This window comes from Vanacampus margaritifer, chromosome 16 (genome assembly GCF_051991255.1).
Source record: "Vanacampus margaritifer isolate UIUO_Vmar chromosome 16, RoL_Vmar_1.0, whole genome shotgun sequence".
NCBI classification, from domain to species: domain Eukaryota; kingdom Metazoa; phylum Chordata; class Actinopteri; order Syngnathiformes; family Syngnathidae; genus Vanacampus; species Vanacampus margaritifer.
The window spans coordinates 17,622,026-17,646,883 of NC_135447.1; the positions used below are offsets into that span (position 1 = coordinate 17,622,026).

The 24,858-nt window shown below is 39.5% G+C and overlaps 1 protein-coding gene across 5 annotated transcripts in view; it reads left to right on the forward strand.

Annotated features, from left to right (window-relative positions):
- The window catches only part of arhgap32b (Rho GTPase activating protein 32b), a 138,344-nt gene that overhangs the window by 75,011 nt on the left and 38,475 nt on the right, over positions 1-24,858 (forward strand). For all 5 annotated transcript variants that reach the window (XM_077546439.1, XM_077546441.1, XM_077546440.1 and 2 more), the window contains one exon: positions 22,260-22,341. In XM_077546439.1, coding sequence (XP_077402565.1) covers positions 22,260-22,341 — 82 coding nt within the window. The remainder of the gene's footprint in view (positions 1-22,259; positions 22,342-24,858) is intronic.

Below are 24,858 nucleotides of genomic sequence, written 5' to 3' on the forward strand. Positions count from 1 at the left end.
GTTACTTTATCTTTACTGACAACTGAAAACAAATGACCAAAAACAGCTACTGCCACTGATGGATAGTTTTAGCAGTCTTTTGAAACCGTGGTTTACCTTGAAACTGGTAACCAACCCATGCCTAATTGCGATATAGTGGCCCACAATTGTCAAACTTAAACGCTTACTTTTTTTTTCTTCTTCTTCTTCTCAGGAGAGCTCAGTATTGTTCATTCGATTTGACATCATCATTGCTCTCCTTTTTTTTAAAAACAAACAAACAAATAAATTAAAAAAATTAATAAATGTTTTTTTTATTTTTTTTTATAAATATATATACATATATATATACACACATATATATATATATATATTTTTTTTTTTTTTGTATGTGGGTGAGTATGTGTATGTGCGTGTGTGTGTGTGTGTGTGTGCGTGCGTGTGTGCGAGCGTGTGTGTATTCATCAGTTCACCTAAAGCCCGTTAAAAAAAATCCCATACTAATAATATAATATAATAATAAATTGCCAAATGCAGAAACATCAATGTAAGTTATCACAATGTAGTGGCTCTCGCTAACAGACAGAATTAAGTAACCAGAATTAGGTTAAAAAATTCTATATACGTAGACCATGTTTCTATAAATTTTGATATTTGTTTTTTATTTGAGGCAGATATTTTTTCCATTAAAATGTGATTTATGAGGAGGTTAGACCATTGGTCGATATTCAGAGTTTGTTTATTTTTCCAGTTAACAAGAATTGTTTTTTTAGCGATAGTAAGGGCTACAAGTGTAGATTGAAATTGTTTATGTGGTAAGTCAGTTGTTGTTCGGTCACCTAGCAAACACAAGTTTGGAGATAAAGGTATCCTACAGTTCAAAATAGCGGAAAGTTTTTCTAAGACTTTAGTCCAGAAATACATAACCGGAGTACATAACCATAAAGCATGAACATAAGTGTCTGTAGTGTTTTGTAAGCATTGGAGACAAATGTCGGAGTCTGAGAGTCCCATTTTCTTCATCATATATTGAGTAATGTATGTTCTGTGAATAATTTTATATTGGATAAGTTGTAAATTTGTGTGTTTTGTCATTTTAAATGCGTTTTCACAAACTTGAATCCAAAAGTCAGGTTCCGGTGCTATAGACAAGTCTGTCTCCCATTTTGAGATGGGTAAAGACATTTTATCAGTATATGAAAGTAACTTATATATTTTTGAAAGTTTGTTTGTTGTTGTCGGAGAAAGCTTGTTAATATCTTTAGCTAAAACAGGCGGTTGGAGCGTACCCCGAAGTGTTGGAATTTTTTTCTTTATCATATTTTTAACTTGTAGATAATGTAAAAAATGTCCATTTTTTATTTTGTATTTTTGGAGCAAGGATGTATATGATATAAACATATTATCTGAGAACTGGTAACCAACCCATGCCTAATTGCGATATAGTGGCCCACAATTGTCAAACTTAAACGCTTACTTAATATATAGCAAATCCTGTATGCGGAATAAATAGTAATAGAACACAGTGTACTGTTTTATGCTAAAGATTCTTGTGCAGTTATAACCCCCTTACAAAGTCTGAACTTTCTCTGACCCATCTGCCCCACTTTCTCTGAAGTGCCCCTTTTGATCACATTTGGCTCTTTGCCCTACAAGAAGTCTGACATTCTAGCGCACTGCCGGAGTTACAGGCATCAGGAAGTTTCTCATTAGTTCACTGCTATTTCTGAAGCGTTGTTGGTAGGCAAGAATCTACAGAGAGCCTTGTCTGTCAGTTTAAAGCCCATGTGGGGGGTATGTTTGGAAATATACTGCTGGCGAATATAGACACAGTTAGAGTTTGTACCGCCACTCTCCTTAGTTGAATCTTGAAGTTATTTAAATGATCTGAATGTGGTTCATAGATGTCAATGTCTCTGGAAGTATATTTGGCAGTAGAGAAGTGAAAATTCAATAACTGATTGTGAATTTTTCCCATATTCATTAATTGGTTAGTGGATAGCGCATCTGCCGATTACTTAAATTAAGGGTAAACAAACTAAAAATCTAGATTACTTACACAAACAAAGTATTATGTATGTATTTTGTATTGAACAATAAGCAGGTTTTTTTTGCAGGTTTTTTTTTTTATCAGCGCTGTTACAACCCGTTTCCACAACTCATAACAGCGCAAAAGTTTGTTGTGAAATCAGCAAAGAAAGTGCCAATGGTAATACTTACTCCTCCTCATTACTCATACACCTACTCATCATATAATTGAAGCAGGCCGTTGAAATAGATATAGCACTGACTCCACTACATTGTTAGCAATGTATGTCAGCAGAAGTTAAAATAATTTAATACCAAAAGTAGCTATAATTTAATACACAACTATAAACAATGCACTGCCTTCACAAAATACTGCATTACAGTATATCAACAGAGGTGGCAAATCCAGGTCCAGAAAGTAAAACCCCTGCCACAGTTTGGCTTAAGCCCCAGGTGCTAGCTAGCTAGCTCCCTAGCTAGCTCACATGGTGCTTGTTTACCTGCTAGGGAGCGAGCTAGCTAGCATCAGGGGCTAAAGCCAAACTGTGGCAGGGGTTTTACTTTCTGCACCTTGATTCTGTCACAAGTGCAAATTATAATTGCAGCGAATCATGGTGGGAATGCCGCTTCTCAAATGCCTCCATTTATTCTTTATGATAAAATAAGATAAAATGTTTTCTTTTGTATGAAGTTCTTTACGTACCTGTCCATCGTATTGATCTTGAGGTTAGCGTCAGTTCGCTTAGTGCACCAGAAGTTGTGATATTGTGATAATTTACCTTCTTTTCCGCTGTGCACAGGTCTTTTTCAAGAATCGATTATTTTCTTACAAACAACTCTATTGCTGATAAAACTGTTACAAAAATACATCCTATTATTATTAGCGACCATGCACCAGTCTCCCTTTCCCTCCCTGATTATACCTTTAGACCACCACCGACATGGTGTTTTAACATCTCACTGCTAAACGACGCAGAGTTTGATAAAATTATAAGAAAAGAATGGGCAGACTTTTTGGAAATAAATGATTCTCCAGACCTATCCCCATCTCTTCTCTGGGAAGCTGGGAAAGCAGTAATTAGAGGTAAAATTATATCATATTCATCTTATAAAAAGAAACAGGAGCAAAAATTAGAAAAAGACTTGAAAGATAAAATTAAACAACTGATGGATGAGTACGCAATAAACCCAAATAACCAAATATGGACTGACTTACAAAATACAAAAATACAATTAGACGATATGCTAACTAAAAAGACAGAATTTATAATACAACAATTGAGATACAACAACTTTGAATATAATAACAAATCAGGTAAATTTCTTGCAAACCAACTTCAACGCAATCGGGAAAAATCTCTTATAACGGCTATTAAAGGGACAACTGGTGAATGCACACAATCACCAGAAGAAATTAATCAAATTTTTTATAACTATTATCGCAACCTATACTCAGAAATTAATAAGCCTAACCCTGAGCATATTGAGGCATTCCTTAGTAGCTTAAATATACCTCAGTTAACTACTGAATATAAAGACATGTTAGATGCGCCACTTACTATAAACGAGTTGTACAGTGCTCTAGATAGTATGCCTAATGGCAAAGCACCTGGCCCGGATGGTTATCCGGCTATATTTTTTAAGCACTTCTGGTTAATGCTTGCTCCACTATTCTTAAGAGTAGTAACAGAAATCAAAACTAATGGTTACATATGCCCACACATGAATACAGCAGCAATTAAACTTTTATTAAAGCCAGAAAAAGACCCCACCCTTCCATCAAGTTATCGTCCGATTTCACTAATTAACACTGATATTAAAATGATCACTAAGGCTTTCACGTCTAGACTAGAAACAGTAATCTCAACAATCATTCATAGCGACCAAACAGGCTTTATTAAAGATCGTCACTCTACTAATAATATTAGGAAACTCTTTAACCTTATTAGCATGTCACAGCGGCATGATAAAAAGGCAGTTATTATATCATTGGATGCAGAAAAAGCTTTCGACAAAGTTAACTGGTCCTTCCTCTTTGCTGTTTTAAATAAATTTGGCTTTGGGAAATCATTTATCCACTGGGTATCAGTATTATATGATTCTCCTAAAGCTACAGTTACTACTAATGGGATTATATCTCAGAGCTTTACTTTACAGAGAGGCACAAGACAGGGATGCCCACTGTCCCCTTTATTATTTGCAATATTTATTGAGCCACTTGCATTAGCCATACGCCAGGAAAGAAGGATTCAAGGAATTCACTCTGGGGTAACAGAACATAAAATTAATCTATATGCCGATGATATCTTACTTTATTTAGAAAAGCCGGCTACTTCGTTAGGGGAAGTATTTAACTTAATAACTAAATTCTCACAGTTATCAGATTATTCTATTAATTGGACAAAATCAACACTTCTACCTATTACAGAAAATTCATGGAACCCTGCAAGCCAGGACCCACACTACTCATTTCCTATAGGTAATTTAAAATACTTAGGCATAAAAATCTCACCTAAATTAACTGATTTAATTCATTTAAACTTTTCTCCACTTCTGGATAACATTTATAGTGACTTGGAGCGCTGGAATAATCTTCCTATTTCTCTAATAGGATGAATAGCCACCATTAAAATGAAAGTTTTACCCAAATAAAAAATTTTTCTCAATGATTCCATTTAAACCTACGGCTAAATGGTTCCAGTTGTTGGACTCAGCCGTTACAAAATTTTACTGGAATAAAAAAAAAAAGCAAAGATTAGTCTTTCTACTCTTCAGAAAAGTAAATCCAAAGGTGGTCTAGAGGCACCAAATTTTATGTACTACTATATAGCTAACCAGCTACAATATATCGTTCTATGGGCACAACCCAACAGAGACACTAACTGTTGGCTGGAACTAGAACAGAAGGATTGTAATAACCTCAGACTTCTAGATTTACTCTTTATTACAACATCGATTAAGCGACATAATTGTTTTAAAAACCCAATGATTTCCGCCACCCTGACTGCCTGGTGGAAGACACTAGAAATTACAAAAGCCCAAGTGGAGCCCTGTGGGCTTTCTCCCCTATGGCATAACCCCGACTTTCAACTTAACAACCAACCGTTTTATTTAGGTGTGGGAGCAGAAAGGAATTACACATCTCCACCATCTCTTCTCAGATAATATGTTTATATCATATACATCCTTGCTCCAAAAATACAAAATAAAAAATGGACATTTTTTACATTATCTACAAGTTAAAAATATGATAAAGAAAACAATTCCAACACTTCGGGGTACGCTCCAACTGCCTGTTTTAGCTAAAGATATTAACAGGCTTTCTCCGACAACAACAAAAAAAACTTGTAGGATACCTTTATCTCCAAACTTGTGTTTGTTAGGCGACCTAACAACAATTGACTTACCACATAAACAATTTCAATCTACACTTGTAGCCCTTACTATCGCAAAAAAAACAATTCTTGTTAACTGGAAAAATAAACAAACTCTGAATATCGACCAATGGTCTAACCTCCTCATAAATCAAATTTTAATGGAAAAAATATCTGCCTCAAATAAAAACCAAATAGCAAAATTTATAGAAACATGGTCTACGTATATAGAATTTTTTAACCTAATTCTGGTTACTTAATTCTGTCTGTTAGCGAGAGCCACCACATCGTGATAACTTACATTGATGTTTCTGCATTTGGCAATTTATTATGATAAGATAAGATAAGATATTATATTATTAGTATGGGATTTCTTTTAATAGGCTTTAGGTGAACTGATGAATACACATACGCTCGCACGCACACACACACGCACATACACACACTCACCCACATACAAAATATATATATTTTTTTATTTTTTTTATTTTTTTTTATTATTATTATTATTTTTTTTTTAATAAAAAAAAGAGAGCAATGATGATGTCAAATCGAATGAACAATACTGAGCTTTCCTGGAAAAAAAAAAAAGAAGTTGTGATATTGGTTCCAAATAAGCGTGCAAACAGGATGTACAGTGTTAGCTGCTGAGATGCTGCTGACTTAACAGTGTTTCATAAATCTGCCCCCTTAAATGTGAAGTGTATCCTCTCATGTTTCTACACGCTTGTATATATATTGGTCCCTTTTTGTCCATTTTAAAGGGTCCATATCCTGCAATATCAACTTTTGAGTATATTCGGGGAAGAGGTGCTATGAGCACCCACCTCGGTTGAGGTTCAGAGCAACGAAGCTCCACACCTGCTTCCCCGGCTGGAGCTTCGTTGCTCTGAAATTCGACCTCCGTGCGCTCCCCTGCACATGCGTGTTCGCTGATGGCTCTGCTCTTTCAAATTTGTCTAAGTCAGGCCACGAGAAACCACAGGCACAACATTCAAGCCCAGAACTGTAAGTCAATGAAACCGCTAACTAAATTATATTAGAATAAAGCACTGTTAGCTTTGTTGTCAAGCATGATGTGCCAGACGTATTTTGTTATATAAAAAATTTACTTGTTACACACATTATTATGTACATGAATAAATAGTACATCAATGCTGTATAAAGATTGCCACTTGACTCTGATTGGTTAGAGGGCATAGGGCTCCGCAATATATTATTCCATATTAATCATTTTGTGGGCGGTGCAGGTAGCAGCTGGTTTAGTACAGCGTCATGGAACGGGCGCAGCAGCCGCACAGGGAGAGGCGAGGTTTTAGTGAACTAAGCGTCCTACTTCCGGGGTAGAAAAATAGCCACCAAAATAACTCTTGAGTTATTTATATATGAAATATGAGTCTCATATTGCAGGAAAAAAATAACTTTGTGCCAAAAGTAAGAAAGAATCATTTACATGTCTGTAGTTAACTGTTAAGGGCTTAAAATGGCCCTTAAACTATTTATGTTCTCATTCTTGTTCAAATAAACACATTGTGATCTTGAAAGCACATTCAGTTGTATTTTTTTTTATGATCTATCAAATGCAATACAACTACAATATAAATATTGATATTGGAGCGAATGATAAGATATTTTAGATTGATAAACAAATAAGGGTAAAATTAAACAACTTTGTTAAAACGTAAATTAAAGTGGTTTGGTTGGTCTGAGCCATGAAACTTGCGGCGCAAGCAGGCACATATTGTTATTCTACCTAGGACAGTGGTTTATTTTTTTTCTCTCTTATTTTTTATTATTCCAGCGATTTTTCCGCTAAAATGCGGCCCGTACCGTAGATCGCACAGCTTCGCTGCTGCTCCGCGCTTCGCAAGCAGGCACATATTGTTATTCTACCTAGGACAGTGGTTTATTATGGGATTGCTTTGCGTAGCAAGCAGCACATATTACTATTCCTAGAAAAATGGGCTTATTATTATTATTCTTATCCAAGTCAAATGTGCGTGCGTGAATGTGCATGTTTCTTAAAGGGACAGTAAGATACTTTTAGTTGATGTTGATTATAGTTAACGTCCACATTTCTTGACCGATTCCAGTCGTTTAAATTTTAAACTGTTCAGCTCATTTACATTTTTTTATGGACAGTAAGATACTTTGATACTTTTGACGTCACTTCAACTCGTCACCATGGCCACAATCTTTGCTCACTAGACATCCAATTCTCACATTTTGTAGTCACGAGTGTCTTCTTTCAGACAAACTAACTTTTATTTGGCTAAGGTGTCATTTAGTACCTTTATTTTCACCTTAAGCAGGAGAAGTCGGACTAATTCGCCTGCCTTTTACATGTTAAATTCAGGCGCCTTTCGCTCTTCATTTCTGATAAATCATACGTTTTCAACCTGCTCTCATTTGGTCATTTTTCATCTGATTAAAAAAATGAGAACATGCTCGTGTTCCCCAAACCCTTGCCGTTCTAACGAGCCATTTCTTGAATTTGTATCTTGAAGAGTTAAGTCGTGGGAGGCTCTTCTTTGAGGTGTGCGTCTCTCATTCAATCTCAATGGAATGTGGGGCGCGTGACTGCTCCAAGTCAAAAATGGGTGTGAGTTCTTAAAGAGACAGTGACATATTTTTAGATTATGGTTAACTTCCACATTTCTTGACCGATTCCAGTCGTTTTAAAATTTAAAACTGTTCAGCTCATTACCAAAGAGTCAGCAGTCCCATTCAAAATTTCCGCGGGAATTTTTCTAGTTATGGGACTGCTAGCGAAGCTGCTGCTTGCGAAGCAAGCAGGCACATATTGTTATCCTACCTAGGACAGTGGTTTATTTATTTTTATTTTTTTTATTATTCCAGCGATTTTTCCGCTAAAATGTGGCCCGTACCGTACATCGCACCGGCACAAATGAGGTATCAAACGATGCGGCTCGATCTGACTCGCTGCGCTATTATTTTTCTAAGAATTCCCAGTTACCATGGCGACGCTATTCCCAAAAAACTCCCAAATTAACTCCCTATTGGGAATGAATGGGAAAAGGGAAGAGAAGATCACACTTCAAGCACCTTTTTCCAAGACACGCTGCGCGCGCATACGTTATCCGACCGATACGAATTTTAGCTCATTTTGTAGGAGTTTTTCCCATCTTTAGCTCAGTGTCGAAATCTTTTTTAAGGAATGAAAGCTCCCCCCCCTGTGCGGGTTCAAAGACAGTGGCTGAATTAGCTTTCTCACACACTCTGTTGGCTAATTAGCCATCCAGTGCCGGGAACCAAATAATGTATTTGAAAAAATTTCACTTCAACTCGTCACCATGGCCACAATCTTTTGTCACGAGACGTCAAATTCTCACATTTTGTAGTCACGAGTGTCTTCTTTCAGACAAACTAACTTTTATTTGGTTAAGGTGTCATTTAGTACCTTTATTTTCCCTTTAAGCTCGGACAAGTCGGACCAACTCGCCTATCTCTGCCATGTTAATTTCAGGCGCCTTCCTCTCTCCATTTCTGATAAATCATAAGTTTTCAACCTGCTCTCATTTGGTCATTTTTTATCCGATTAAGAAAATGAGAACATGCTCGTGTTCCCCAAACCCTTGCCGTTCTAACGAGCCATTTCTTGAATCTGTATCTTGAAGAGTTAAGTCGTGGGAGGCTCTTCTTTGAGGTGTGCGTCTCTCATTCAATCTCAATGCAATGTGGGTGCGTGACGTCACTTCAACTCGTCACCATGGCCACAATCTTTGCTCACTAGATATCAAATTCTCACATTTTGTAGTCACGAGTGTCTTTTTTCAGACAAACTAACTTTTATTTGGCTAAGGTGTCATTTAGTACCTTTATTTTCACCTTAAGCATCTTGAACCGTTAAGTCGTGAGAGGCTTGGTGCGTGACGTCTCTCCAACGTGTTCGTGCAATGCGTGTGCGTCAATGTGCATGTTTCTTAAAGGGACAGTAAGATACTTTTACTTTATGGTGATTATGCCTAACTTCCACATTTCTTGACCGATTTCAATCGTTTGAATTTTAAACTGTTCAGCTCATTTCCATTTTTTAAAATACATTTTCAAAAATAACACATTATTATTATTATTTTTATTTTTTCTATTAAATGTAACAGATTGGCAATTGATTAGGTACACCCTGGATTATCGCCACTCTGCCCACCCAGGGGGGCGGCCATCTTGGCCAAATAATTAGGTACACCCAGGATTCTTGCCACTCCGCTCGCCCAGGGCGGCGGCCATCTTGGCCAATTAATTAGGTACACCCAGGATTCTCGCCACTACGCTCGCCCAGGGCGGCGGCCATCTTGGCCAATTAATTAGGTACACCCAGGATTCTCGCCACTACGCTCGCCCAGGGCGGCGGCCATCTTGGCCAATTATTTAGGTACACCCAGGATTCTTGCCACTACGCTCGCTCAGGGCGGCGGCCATCTTGGCCAATTTATTAGGTACGCCCAGGATTCCCGCCACTCCGCTCGCCCAGGGCGGTGGCCATTTTAGCCAATTATTTAGGTACACCCAGGATTCTTGCCACTACGCTCGCTCAGGGCGGCGGCCATCTTGGCCAATTTATTAGGTACGCCCAGGATTCCCGCCACTCCGCTCGCCCATGGCGGCGGCCATTTTAGCCAATTAATTAGGTGTGTACCTAATTAATCCCCACTCTGCCCACCCAGGGCGGCGGCCATCTTGGCCAATTAATTAGGTACGGCAAGGACTCTCTCCCCCTTGCCCACCCGGGTCGGCGGCCATCTTGGCCAATTTATTAGGTACGCCCAGGATTCTCGCCACTCCACTCGCCCAGGGCGGCGGCCATTTTAGCCAATTAATTAGGTACACCCTGGATTACCGCCTTTCTGCCCACCCAGGGCGGCGGCCATCTTGGCCAATTAATTAGGTACGGCAAGGACTCTCTCCCCCTCGCCCACCCGGGTCGGCGGCCATCTTAGCCAATTGACTACTACTAAAATTACTACAAGTACTACTAATCCTACTACTTCTGTTTGTACTTGCTTACTACTTACTACTATACTACTACTACTATGTCTACAAGTACTACATACATGCGTGTTTCCACCTTGCAAGAGTCAGCAATTCCACATTTCTTGAGCGATTCCAGTGGTTTAAATTTTAAACTGTTCAGCTCATTACCAAAGAGTCAGCAGTCCCATTCAAAATTTCCGCGGGAATTTTTCTAGTTATGGGACTGCTTTGCGAAGCAAGCAGGCACATATTAGTATTCTACCTAGGACAGTGGTTTATTTTTCTTGTCGTTATTATGGGACTGCTTTGCGAAGCAAGCAGGCACATATTAGTATTCTACCTAGGACAGTGGTTTATTTTTCTTGTCGTTATTATTATTATGGGACTGCTTTGCGAAGCAAGCAGGCACATATTGTTATTCTACCTAGGACAGTGGTTTATTATGGGACTGCTTTGCGAAGCAAGCAGGCACATATTGTTATTCTACCTAGGACAGTGGTTTATTTTTGTCGTTATTATTATTATATATTATTCCACGATTTTTCCGCTAAAATGCGGCCCGTACCGTACATCGCACCGGCACAAATGAGGTATCAAACGATGCGGCTCGATCTGACTCGCTGCGCTATTATTTTTCTAAGAATTCCCAGTTACCTTGGCGACGCTATTCCCAAAAAACTCCCAAATTAACTCCCCATTGGGAATGAATGGGAAAAAATCACACTTCAAGCACCTTTTTCCAAGACACGCTGCGCGCGCATACGTTATCCGACCGATACGAATTTTAGCTCATTTTGTAGGAATTTTTCCCATCTTTAGCTCAGTGTCGAAATCTTTTTTAAGGAATGAAAGCCCCCCCCCCTGTTCGGGTTCAAAGACAGTGGCTGAATTAGCTTTCTCACACACTCTGTTGGCTAATTAGCCATCCAGTGCCGGGAACCAAATAATGTATTAGAAAAAATTTCACTTCAACTCGTCACCACTGCCACAATCTTTTGGCACTAGACGTCAAATTCTCACATTTTGTAGTCACGAGTGTCTTCTTTCAGACAAACTAACTTTTATTTGGTTAAGGTGTCATTTAGTACCTTTATTTTCCCTTTAAGCTCGGACAAGTCGGACCACCTCGCCTATCTCTGCCATGTTAATTTCAGGCGCCTTCCTCTCTCCATTTCTGATAAATCATAAGTTTTCAACCTGCTCTCATTTGGTCATTTTTTATCCGATTAAGAAAATGAGAACATGCTCGTGTTCCCCAAACCCTTGCCGTTCTAACGAGCCCTTTCTTGAATCTGTATCTTCAACCGTTAAGTCGCGAGAGGCTTTTGTTGAAGGGGTGCTTCTCTCATTCAATCTCAATGCAATGTGGGTGCGTGACGTCACTTCAACTCGTCACCATGGCAACGATCTTTTGTCACTAGACGTCAAATTCTCACATTTTGTAGTCACGAGTGTCTTCTTTCAGACAAACTAACTTTTATTTGGCTAAGGTGTCATTTAGTACCTTTATTTTCACCTTAAGCAAGAGAAGTCGGACTAATTCGCCTGTCTTGTACATGTTAATTTCAGGCGCCTTCCTCTCTCCATTTCTGATAAAGCATAAGTTTTCAACCTGCTCTCATTTGGTAATTTTTTATCCGATTAAGAAAATGAGAACATGCTCGTGTTCCCCAAACCCTTGCCGTTCTAACGAGCCCTTTCTTGAATCTGTATCTTCAACCGTTAAGTCGCGAGAGGCTTTTGTTGAAGGGGTGCTTCTCTCATTCAATCTCAATGCAATGTGGGTGCGTGACGTCACTTCAACTCGTCACCATGGCAACGATCTTTTGTCACTAGACGTCAAATTCTCACATTTTGTAGTCACGAGTGTCTTCTTTCAGACAAACTAACTTTTATTTGGCTAAGGTGTCATTTAGTACCTTTATTTTCACCTTAAGCAAGAGAAGTCGGACTAATTCGCCTGTCTTGTACATGTTAATTTCAGGCGCCTTCCTCTCTCCATTTCTGATAAATCATAAGTTTTCAACCTGCTCTCATTTGGTCATTTTTTATCCGATTAAGAAAATGAGAACATGCTCGTGTTCCCCAAACCCTTGCCGTTCTAACGAGCCATTTCTTGAATCTGTATCTTCAACCGTTAAGTCGTGAGAGGCTTTTGTACAAGGGGTGCTTCTCTCATGCGATCTCAATGGAATGAGGGGCGCGTGACGTCTCCAAGTCAAATGTGTGTGCGTGAAAGTGCATTTTTCTTAAAGGGACAGTGAGATACTTTTAGTTGATGTTGATTATAGTTAACTTCCACATTTCTTGACCGATTCCAGTGGTTTAAATTTTAAACTGTTCAGCTCATTTACATTTTTTTAAATACATGTTCAGGGACAGTGAGATACTTTTAGTTGATGTTGATTATGGTTAACTTCCACATTTCTTGAGCGATTCCAGTGGTTTAAATTTTAAACTGTTCAGCTCATTACCAAAGAGTCAGCAGTCCCATTCAAAATTTCCGCGGGAATTTTTCTAGTTATGGGACTGCTTTGCGAAGCAAGCAGGCACATATTGTTATTCTACCTAGGACAGTGGTTTATTTTTCTTGTCGTTATTATTATTATATATTATTCCACGATTTTTCCGCTAAAATGCGGCCCGTACCGTACATCGCACCGGCACAAATGAGGTATCAAACGATGCGGCTCGATCTGACTCGCTGCGCTATTATTTTTCTAAGAATTCCCAGTTACCTTGGCGACGCTATTCCCAAAAAACTCCCAAATTAACTCCCCATTGGGAATGAATGGGAAAAAAATCACACTTCAAGCACCTTTTTCCAAGACACGCTGCGCGCGCATACGTTATCCGACCGATACGAATTTTAGCTCATTTTGTAGGAATTTTTCCCATCTTTAGCTCAGTGTCGAAATCTTTTTTAAGGAATGAAAGCCCCCCCCCCTGTTCGGGTTCAAAGACAGTGGCTGAATTAGCTTTCTCACACACTCTGTTGGCTAATTAGCCATCCAGTGCCGGGAACCAAATAATGTATTAGAAAAAATTTCACTTCAACTCGTCACCACTGCCACAATCTTTTGTCACTAGACGTCAAATTCTCACATTTTGTAGTCACGAGTGTCTTCTTTCAGACAAACTAACTTTTATTTGGTTAAGGTGTCATTTAGTACCTTTATTTTCCCTTTAAGCTCGGACAAGTCGGACCAACTGGCCTATCTCTGCCATGTTAATTTCAAGCGCCTTCCTCTCTCCATTTCTGATAAATCATAAGTTTTCAACCTGCTCTCATTTGGTCATTTTTTATCCGATTAAGAAAATGAGAACATGCTCGTGTTCCCCAAACCCTTGCCGTTCTAACGAGCCCTTTCTTGAATCTGTATCTTCAACCGTTAAGTCGCGAGAGGCTTTTGTTGAAGGGGTGCTTCTCTCATTCAATCTCAATGCAATGTGGGTGCGTGACGTCACTTCAACTCGTCACCATGGCAACGATCTTTTGTCACTAGACGTCAAATTCTCACATTTTGTAGTCACGAGTGTCTTCTTTCAGACAAACTAACTTTTATTTGGCTAAGGTGTCATTTAGTACCTTTATTTTCACCTTAAGCAAGAGAAGTCGGACTAATTCGCCTGTCTTGTACATGTTAATTTCAGGCGCCTTCCTCTCTCCATTTCTGATAAATCATAAGTTTTCAACCTGCTCTCATTTGGTCATTTTTTATCCGATTAAGAAAATGAGAACATGCTCGTGTTCCCCAAACCCTTGCCGTTCTAACGAGCCATTTCTTGAATCTGTATCTTCAACCGTTAAGTCGTGAGAGGCTTTTGTACAAGGGGTGCTTCTCTCATGCGATCTCAATGGAATGTGGGGCGCGTGACGTCTCCAAGTCAAATGTGCGTGCGTGAAAGTGTATTTTTCTTAAAGGGACAGTGAGATACTTTTAGTTGATGTTGATTATAGTTAACTTCCACATTTCTTGACCGATTCCAGTGGTTTAAATTTTAAACTGTTCAGCTCATTTACATTTTTTTAAATACATGTTCAGGGACAGTGAGATACTTTTAGTTGATGTTGATTATGGTTAACTTCCACATTTCTTGAGCGATTCCAGTGGTTTAAATTTTAAACTGTTCAGCTCATTACCAAAGAGTCAGCAGTCCCATTCAAAATTTCCGCGGGAATTTTTCTAGTTATGGGACTGCTTTGCGAAGCAAGCAGGCACATATTGTTATTCTACCTAGGACAGTGGTTTATTATGGGACTGCTTTGCGAAGCAAGCAGGCACATATTGTTATTCTACCTAGGACAGTGGTTTATTTTTCTTGTTGTTATTATTATATATTATTCCACGATTTTTCCGCTAAAATGCGGCCCGTACCGTACATCGCACCGGCACAAATGAGGTATCAAACGATGCGGCTCGATCTGACTCGCTGCGCTATTATTTTTCTAAGAATTCCCAGTTACCTTGGCGACGCTATTCCCAAAAAACTCCCAAATTAACTCCCCATTGGGAATGAATGGGAAAAAATCACACTTCAAGCACCTTTTTCCAAGACACGCTGCGCGCGCATACGTTATCCGACCGATACGAATTTTAGCTCATTTTGTAGGAATTTGTCCCATCTTTAGCTCAGTGTCGAAATCTTTTTTAAGGAATGAAAGCCCCCCCCCCTGTTCGGGTTCAAAGACAGTGGCTGAATTAGCTTTCTCACACACTCTGTTGGCTAATTAGCCATCCAGTGCCGGGAACCAAATAATGTATTAGAAAAAATTTCACTTCAACTCGTCACCACTGCCACAATCTTTTGTCACTAGACGTCAAATTCTCACATTTTGTAGTCACGAGTGTCTTCTTTCAGACAAACTAACTTTTATTTGGTTAAGGTGTCATTTAGTACCTTTATTTTCCCTTTAAGCGAGTAGAAGTTGGACTCTCTCGCCTATCTCTCCCATGTTAATTTGGGCGACTTCTTCCTCTTCATTTCGAATAAATCATAAGTTTTCAACCTGCTCTCATTTGGTCATTTTTCATCCGATTAAAAAAATGAGAACATGCTCGTGTTCCCCAAACCCTTGCCGTTCTAACGAGCCCTTTCTTGAATCTGTATCTTCAACCGTTAAGTCGCGAGAGGCTTTTGTTGAAGGGGTGCTTCTCTCATTCTATCTCAATGCAATGTGGGTGCGTGACGTCACTTCAACTCGTCACCATGGCAACGATCTTTTGTCACTAGACGTCAAATTCTCACATTTTGTAGTCACGAGTGTCTTCTTTCAGACAAACTAACTTTTATTTGACTAAGGTGTCATTTAGTACCTTTATTTTCACCTTAAGCAAGAGAAGTCGGACTAATTCGCCTGTCTTGTACATGTTAATTTCAGGCGCCTTCCTCTCTCCATTTCTGATAAATCATAAGTTTTCAACCTGCTCTCATTTGGTCATTTTTTATCCGATTAAGAAAATGAGAACATGCTCGTGTTCCCCAAACCCTTGCCGTTCTAACGAGCCATTTCTTGAATCTGTATCTTCAACCGTTAAGTCGTGAGAGGCTTTTGTACAAGGGGTGCTTCTCTCATGCGATCTCAATGGAATGTGGGGCGCGTGACGTCTCCAAGTCAAAAATGTATGTGCTCTTAAAGTGACAGTGACATATTTTTAGATTATGGTTAACTTCCACATTTCTTGACCGATTCCAGTCATTTAAATTTTAAAATGTTCAGCTCATTTACATTTTTTAAAATACTTTTTCAGGGACAGTGAGATACTTTTAGTTGATGTTGATTATGGTTAACTTCCACATTTCTTGAGCGATTCCAGTGGTTTAAATTTTAAACTGTTCAGCTCATTACCAAAGAGTCAGCAGTCCCATTCAAAATTTCCGCGGGAATTTTTCTAGTTTTTCTTGTTGTTATTATTATATATTATTCCACGATTTTTCCGCTAAAATGCGGCCCGTACCGTACATCGCACCGGCACAAATGAGGTATCAAACGATGCGGCTCGATCTGACTCGCTGCGCTATTATTTTTCTAAGAATTCCCAGTTACCTTGGCGACGCTATTCCCAAAAAACTCCCAAATTAACTCCCCATTGGGAATGAATGGGAAAAAATCACACTTCAAGCACCTTTTTCCAAGACACGCTGCGCGCGCATACGTTATCCGACCGATACGAATTTTAGCTCATTTTGTAGGAATTTGTCCCATCTTTAGCTCAGTGTCGAAATCTTTTTTAAGGAATGAAAGCCCCCCCCCCTGTTCGGGTTCAAAGACAGTGGCTGAATTAGCTTTCTCACACACTCTGTTGGCTAATTAGCCATCCAGTGCCGGGAACCAAATAATGTATTAGAAAAAATTTCACTTCAACTCGTCACCACTGCCACAATCTTTTGTCACTAGACGTCAAATTCTCACATTTTGTAGTCACGAGTGTCTTCTTTCAGACAAACTAACTTTTATTTGGTTAAGGTGTCATTTAGTACCTTTATTTTCCCTTTAAGCGAGTAGAAGTTGGACTCTCTCGCCTATCTCTCCCATGTTAATTTGGGCGACTTCTTCCTCTTCATTTCGAATAAATCATAAGTTTTCAACCTGCTCTCATTTGGTCATTTTTCATCCGATTAAAAAAATGAGAACATGCTCGTGTTCCCCAAACCCTTGCCGTTCTAACGAGCCCTTTCTTGAATCTGTATCTTCAACCGTTAAGTCGCGAGAGGCTTTTGTTGAAGGGGTGCTTCTCTCATTCTATCTCAATGCAATGTGGGTGCGTGACGTCACTTCAACTCGTCACCATGGCAACGATCTTTTGTCACTAGACGTCAAATTCTCACATTTTGTAGTCACGAGTGTCTTCTTTCAGACAAACTAACTTTTATTTGACTAAGGTGTCATTTAGTACCTTTATTTTCACCTTAAGCAAGAGAAGTCGGACTAATTCGCCTGTCTTGTACATGTTAATTTCAGGCGCCTTCCTCTCTCCATTTCTGATAAATCATAAGTTTTCAACCTGCTCTCATTTGGTCATTTTTTATCCGATTAAGAAAATGAGAACATGCTCGTGTTCCCCAAACCCTTGCCGTTCTAACGAGCCATTTCTTGAATCTGTATCTTCAACCGTTAAGTCGTGAGAGGCTTTTGTACAAGGGGTGCTTCTCTCATGCGATCTCAATGGAATGTGGGGCGCGTGACGTCTCCAAGTCAAAAATGTATGTGCTCTTAAAGTGACAGTGACATATTTTTAGATTATGGTTAACTTCCACATTTCTTGACCGATTCCAGTCATTTAAATTTTAAAATGTTCAGCTCATTTACATTTTTTAAAATACTTTTTCAGGGACAGTGAGATACTTTTAGTTGATGTTGATTATGGTTAACTTCCACATTTCTTGAGCGATTCCAGTGGTTTAAATTTTAAACTGTTCAGCTCATTACCAAAGAGTCAGCAGTCCCATTCAAAATTTCCGCGGGAATTTTTCTAGTATTACTATTATTATTTCATCTTCCACGATTTTTCCGCAAAAATTCAGCCCGTACCGTAGATCGCACCGGGACAAATGAGGTATCAAACGATGCGGCTCCATCTGACTCGCTGCGCTATTATTTTTCTAAGAATTCCGAGTTACCATGGCGACGCTATTCCCAAATTAAGTCCCCATTGGGAATCAATGGGAAAACGAAAGTGATCAAATCAGATCAAGCAGCTTTTTTTTTAGGTACGCCAAGGACTCTCTCCCCCTCGACCACCCGGGTCGGCGGCCATCTTGGCCAATTGATTAGGTATTCCCAGGATTCTCGCCACTCTGCTCGCCCAGGGCGACGGCTATCTTGGCCAATTCATTAGCTACGCCAAGGATTCTTGCCACTTCACTCGCTCAGGGCGGCGGCCATTTTGGCCAATTGATTAGGTACGCCCAGGATTGTCGCCACTCCGCTCGCCCAGGGCGGCGGCCATTTTGGCCAATTAATTAGCGTCGCCAAGGATTCTCTCCCCTCCGCCCACCCGGGGCGGCGGCCAGCTTGGCCAATTGATTAGGTACGCCAAGGATTCTCGCCACTTTGCTCGCTCAGGGCGGCGGCCATTTTGGCCAATTGATTAGGTACGCCCAGGATTCTCGCCACTCTGCTCGCCCAGGGCGGCGGCCATTTTGGCCAATTGATTAGGTATCTAAGTGCTACTACTACTACTACTACTACTACTACTACTTCTTTCAGACAAACTAACTTTTATTTGGCTAAGGTGTCATTTAGTACCTTTATTTTCACCTTAAGCAAGAGAAGTCGGACTAATTCGCCTGTCTTTTACATGTTAATTTCAGGCGCCTTCCTCTCTCCATTTCTGATAAATCATAAGTTTTCAACCTGCTCTCATTTGGTCATTTTTTATCCGTTTAAGAAAATGAGAACATGCTCGTGTTCCTCAAACCCTTGCCGTTCTAACGAGTCATTTCTTGAATCTGTATCTTCAACCGTTAAGTCGTGAGAGGTTTTTGTTGAAGGGGTGCTTCTCTCATGCAATCTCAATGGAATGTGGGGCGCGTGACGGCTCCAAGTCAAAAATGGATGTGCGCTCTTAAAGTGACAGTGACATATTTTTAGATTATGGTTAATTTACACATTTCTTGACCGATTCCAGTCATTTAAATTTTAAACTGTTCAGCTCATTTACATTTTTTTAAATACATTTTCAGGGACAGTGAGATACTTTTAGTTGATGTTGTTTATGGTTAACTTCCACATTTCTTGACCGATTCCAGTCATTTAAATTTTAAACTGTTCAGCTCATTACCAAAGAGTCAGCAGTCCCATTCAAAATTTCCGCGGGAATTTTTCTAGTTATTATATCATACTTCCACGATTTTTCCGCAAAAATGCGGCTTGTACCGTAAATCGCACCGGCACAAATGAGGTATCAAACGATGCGGCTCCATCTGACTCGCTGCGCTACTATTTTTCTAAGAATTCACAGTTACCATGGCGACGCAAACCCCCCAAAAGTCCCCCCAATAATCCCATTGGGAATGAATGGGAAAAGGGAAGACAAAATCACATCAAGCACCTTTTTCCAAGACACGCTGCGCGCGCATACGTTATCCGACCGATACGAATTTTAGCTCATTTTGTAGGAATTTTTCCCATCTTTAGCTCAGTGTCGAAATCTTTTTTAAGGAATGAAAGCTCTCCCCCCTGTGCGGGTTCAAAGACAGTGAGCAAACAACAGACAAATAGCCTTCTCCCATTGTTGTGTATTGCGTTGGTTAGAGTGGACTAATTAGCCATCCAGTGCCGGGAACCAAATAATGTATTTGAAAAAATTTCACTTCAACTCGTCACCATGGCCACAATCTTTTCTCACTAGACGTCAAATTCTCACATTTTGTAGTCACGAGTGTCTTCTTTCAGACAAACTAACTTTTATTTGGCTAAGGTGTCATTTAGTACCTTTATTTTCACTTTAAGCGAGTAGAAGTTGGACAAACTCACCTATCTCTTCCATGTTAATTTCGCCGCCTTTTTCCTCTTCATTTCTGATAAATCATAAGTTTTCAACCTGTTCTCATTTGGTCATTTTTCAAAAAAATGAAAACATGCTCGCGTTCCCCAAACCCTTGCCGTTCTAACGAGCCATTTCTTGAATCTGTATCTTGAACCGTTAAGTCGTGAGAGGCTTTCGTTGCAGGTGTGCGTATCTCATACAATATCAATACAAGTTCTAATCAAATGCGTGTGCGCATTTAAAGAGACAGTAAGATATTTTTAGTTGATGTCGATTATGGTAAACTTCCACATTTCTTGACCGATTTCAATCGTTTGAATTTTATACTGTTCAGCTCATTTACATTTTTTTATGGACAGTAAGATACTTTTAGTTGATGTTTATTATGGTTAACTTCCACATTTCTTAATTAAAAAAGACATTTAAAAAAAAAAAACATACACAAGATTTTTTTTTTTTTTTTTTTTTTAAAGGCAATGGGGACTGCTATTTAAATAGTGCTTTTTTTTAGCTATACTGCCTGGTCTCTCACATCTGCATAGCAACTGCCTCAGCCAATCATCTCGCTTATCTCAACTCAACCCCTTTTTTTCTTGGTGTACTCAAGGCTTGGCCTATGTACGGGCGGCCATCTTGGCCAATTGATTAGGTACACCCAGGATTCTCGCCACTACGGTCGCCCAGGGCGGCGGCCATCTTGGCCAATTAATTAGGTACGCCCAGGATACTCGCCACTCTGCTCGCCCAGGGCGGCGGCCATTTTGGCCAATTAATTAGGTACGGCAAGGACCCTCTCCCCCTCGCCCACCCGGGTCGGCGGCCATCTTGGCAAATTTATTAGGTACGCCCAGGATTCTCGCCACTCCGCTCGCCCAGGGCGGCGGCCATCTTGGCCAATTAATTAGGTACACCCAGGATTCTCGCCACTGCGCTCGCCCAGGGCGGCGGCCATCTTGGCCAATTAATTAGTTACACCCAGGATTCTCGCCACTACGCTCGCTCAGGGCGGTGGCCATCTTGGCCAATTGATTAGGTACGCCAAAGATTCTCGCCACTCCGCTCGCCCAGGGCGGCGGCCATCTTGGCCAATTATTTAGGTACTTCAAGGACTCTCTCCCCCTCGCCCACCCGGGTGGGCGGCCATCTTGGCCAATTGATTAGGTACGTCCAGGATTCTCCCCACTCTGCTCGCCCAGGGCGGCGGCCATCTTGGCCAATTAATTAGGTACGGCAAGGACTCTCTCCCACTCGCCCGCCCGGGGCGGCGGCCATCTTGGCCAATTTATTAGGTACGCCCAGAACTCTCTCCCACTCACCCACCCGGGGCGGCGGCCATCTTGGCCAATTAATTAGGTACACCCAGGATTCTCGCCACTCCGCTCGCCCAGGGCGGCGGCCATTTTAGCCAATTAATTAGGTACACTTTGGATTATCACCACTCTGCCCACCCAGGGCGGTGGCCATATTGGCCAATTAATTAGGTCCACCCTGGATTATCGCCACTCTGCCCACCCAGATCGGTGGCCATCTTGGCCAATTGATGAGGTACGCCAAGGACACTCTCCCCCTCGCCCACCTGGGTCAACAGCTTCGCTGCTGCTTGCTCCGCTAGAAGCACGTATCAATATCCACCCTAGAAAAGTGGTTTGACACAGATAGAGAAGTAAAGTACACCAACATTCGGTTCAGCGCATGCTTTCCACCTTGCAAGAGTCAGCAGTCCCATTCAAAATTTCCGCGGGAATTTTTCTAGTTCAGTAATGTTCTTGATATTGTTAATGTGGAAATTCAGACAAATTGTTCTGGAAGGGTATTTCAATAGGTGGGCTTGTCTCATCTTTTATACCTTCTTTGTTTTTGCATTTGTGAACCTTAGTATGTTTCCTCTACTGTCTAAAAATGGGCATGGACGCGCAATTTGTTGTGGTTCCGAATCATGTGTCGAGACATTGAGCAAAGAGGAAATTGTCAAACTGTTCTTGCATCTTTCATCATGGAGGACAATGAGTTATAGAAGTTTAAAACTTAATAATAATAGTACCGGTAATAAAATTAACGAAAATTTAGCAATTGAGCAAAATTTTGCAAAAAAAGGTATTGAAAAATATCAAACAGTGATACTAAAGTATCTAATCGAACTATGCATTTTGTGTATCATTGCACCCCTACTTAGTTTTTACCTTTAACTCAACTGCCAACATTTTCCAAGAAATTTTGTGGCTTCTTTTTTTGCAGCTATTGTGCATATAACAAAACCATAATTCACACAAAGTGGTGGACATTGTCGCCACCTATATGATATACAGGTGTTGGGCTTCAACCGAGGTCTGAAGTCATTGCTCTCTAAGACTGATTTTATTCTTTGTTTTTTACCCCCTCTGACCCCCTCCAGGTTGGCTACTTTCCCAGTGAGTGTGTGGAGCTCATAAATGATAAAGTGCCACAGTCCGTGACCAACTCTGTGCCCAAGCCAGGTACTGTTCTCTTTACTTCCAAACCATTTTGTGAAATTTTGTCAGAAGGAAGTAATCATTGATGACAGTTGAGATATAAGGCCAGTGTTATCAGGAAGTAGTAGAGATTGAGATGGAGGATGCGTTTGTTCAGACCCTGTGCGTTCGTGCGTGTCATCCTTTTTGTCAAGCCCTTAGTTTATTTCAACTGTTTGTTTGTTTTAACTCAACACTATGAAAGTCCATCCATCTATTTATATACCTAATTTGATTATACAGTATAGAAGCAAATAAGCATGTTTAATTATAACTGTTTGAGATATTCAAATGCTATGTTAGAACACTGCAAAAAGGACAGTAGAAAATTTAAGAAAAAAATATAGTAAAATAAGAAAATTATTACTTTTCATAAGCAAAATTATCTGCCAGCAAAATTTTCCTTAAATTTACCTGTAAGATTTTGAAAAATAAGAAAATAATACTAGACCCATATCAACCACAGTGGTCTTGAATTTTTTATTTTTAGACTAAAAACAAGTAATATTGACTTTTTTCAAGCTGTAACATATAGAACTATTTTCTGAAAATACATGCATATTCATTTACAGTTTGCCATCTTAGCCTGAGTGTCAAACAGGGAGATACCATGTCCCATTTTTAACCCTATAAAGCCTGAACCATGAAATATGTGAAAAAAATCAGATTCTTTGTAAGTAGAGATTATTATTGGTCCTTTTGAACAAACTTTTTTTTTTTTAAATCAACCTCCACATATGACACTTGATTTGTGTCATATTTTATATATCCGGTCTCAATGCTTTAAATGTATGCATTTATAACTGTCAAAAATATAATAATAAGCAGATATATCAAACATTAGTATTTCCAAAAATCTGAAAGGACATTTCCCTACTATTAGTAAGCATAGATGTTTCTCCTTTCTCAGTTGGAGTGATCTTGCAAGGTCGCTGGAAAAGCCATCAGTTGGATGATACTGCCCTCTAATGGATTATCCGTGCAATGCATGTGTCATATCATATACTTCAGGGTTTTAAATTAATGGAGGAAAAAATATTATACTCATGAAATAGAGGGGTCAAAATGTCTTCTATTTAATATGATACGTTTGGCTTTATAGGGTTAGTTGTCTTTGATATGACTCAGCCATGGATTTGAACCCACAACCTCCCACTCTGAGGGCAGACACTACCACTAGATCACTGAGTGGGTAGTGCATATACTGGCAAGAGGATAAATGATCTTAGTAAATATAACGAAATACCTCACAAACTGATTTTTACAAGAATTTTTTTTTACAATAAAGAGGTATGTTGCACTTTTGCCTGATTGTTTTCAGACTTGTATTTTTTTCCATTTATCTTATTACTAGATTATGCAAAATCTTAAAATAAGAAAATTCAATTTATGAAAGCCCACTTCAGGGCCTTTGATGTTGCTTAGTCATCTTAAAATGTGAAAAACGTTTGTTTCAGTACTTAAAAGTGGCTTAACACTCAATTGAAGACTACTTGATCAAAGAAGACAATTAAGTGATAAGTATCTTAAAATAAGCAGAATAATCTTGCCTGACAATGTTATTTTAAGTAAAAATAACTTGTCAAATCAAAATAAGCAAATTTAGGTTAAATTTAAGAAATTATTTTTTACTTAAGATTTCAGTTTTTGCAGTGTTGTGGCTGGGATGTACAAACCCAATTCCCCAAAAGTTGGGACACTATACAAATTGTGGATAAAAACTGAATGCAATTATGTGGAAGTGCCGAATTTGAATATTTTGTTCAGAATAGAACATAGATGACAGGTCAAAAGTTTAAACTGAGACAATTTATAATTTTAAGGGAAAAATATGTTGATTGTAAATTTTATGGTGCCAACAAATCTCCAAAAAGTTAGGACAGGTAGATTTAAGAGGCTGGAAAAGTCAATTGCACTTACAAAAAAAAAACAGCTGGAAGACCAGTTACCACTAATGAAGTCCATTGGCAACTTGATTGGAGTATAAAAAAAGCTTCTTGGAGTGGCAGTGTCTCTCAGAGGCGAAGATGGGTAGAGAATCACCAAATCCTCCAATGTTTCGCAGAAAGATAGTGGAGAAGTATCAGAAAGGTGTTTACCAGTGAAAAATTGTAAAAAGGTTGAAGTAATCATCATCTACAGTGCATAACATCATCCAAAGATTCAGAGAATCTGGAACAATCTCTGTGTGTAAGGTTCAAGGCCAAAAAATCATACTCCAAACCATGATCTTCGGGCCCTTATACGGCACTGCACCGCAAACAGGAATGCTTACTGTAAGGAAAATCAAAGAAAGGGCTCAGCAATACTTCCAGAAAACATTGTGGGTGAACACAATCCACCGTGCCAGCCGACGTTGCCAGATGAAAAATTTCAGTACAAAGAAGAAGCCATTTCTAAACCAGACCAAGAAGAGCAGGCGTTTCTCTGGGCCAGGGGTTATTTAAAATGGACTGTGGCAAAGTGAAAACCAGTTTTGTGGTCAGACCAATCACGATTAGA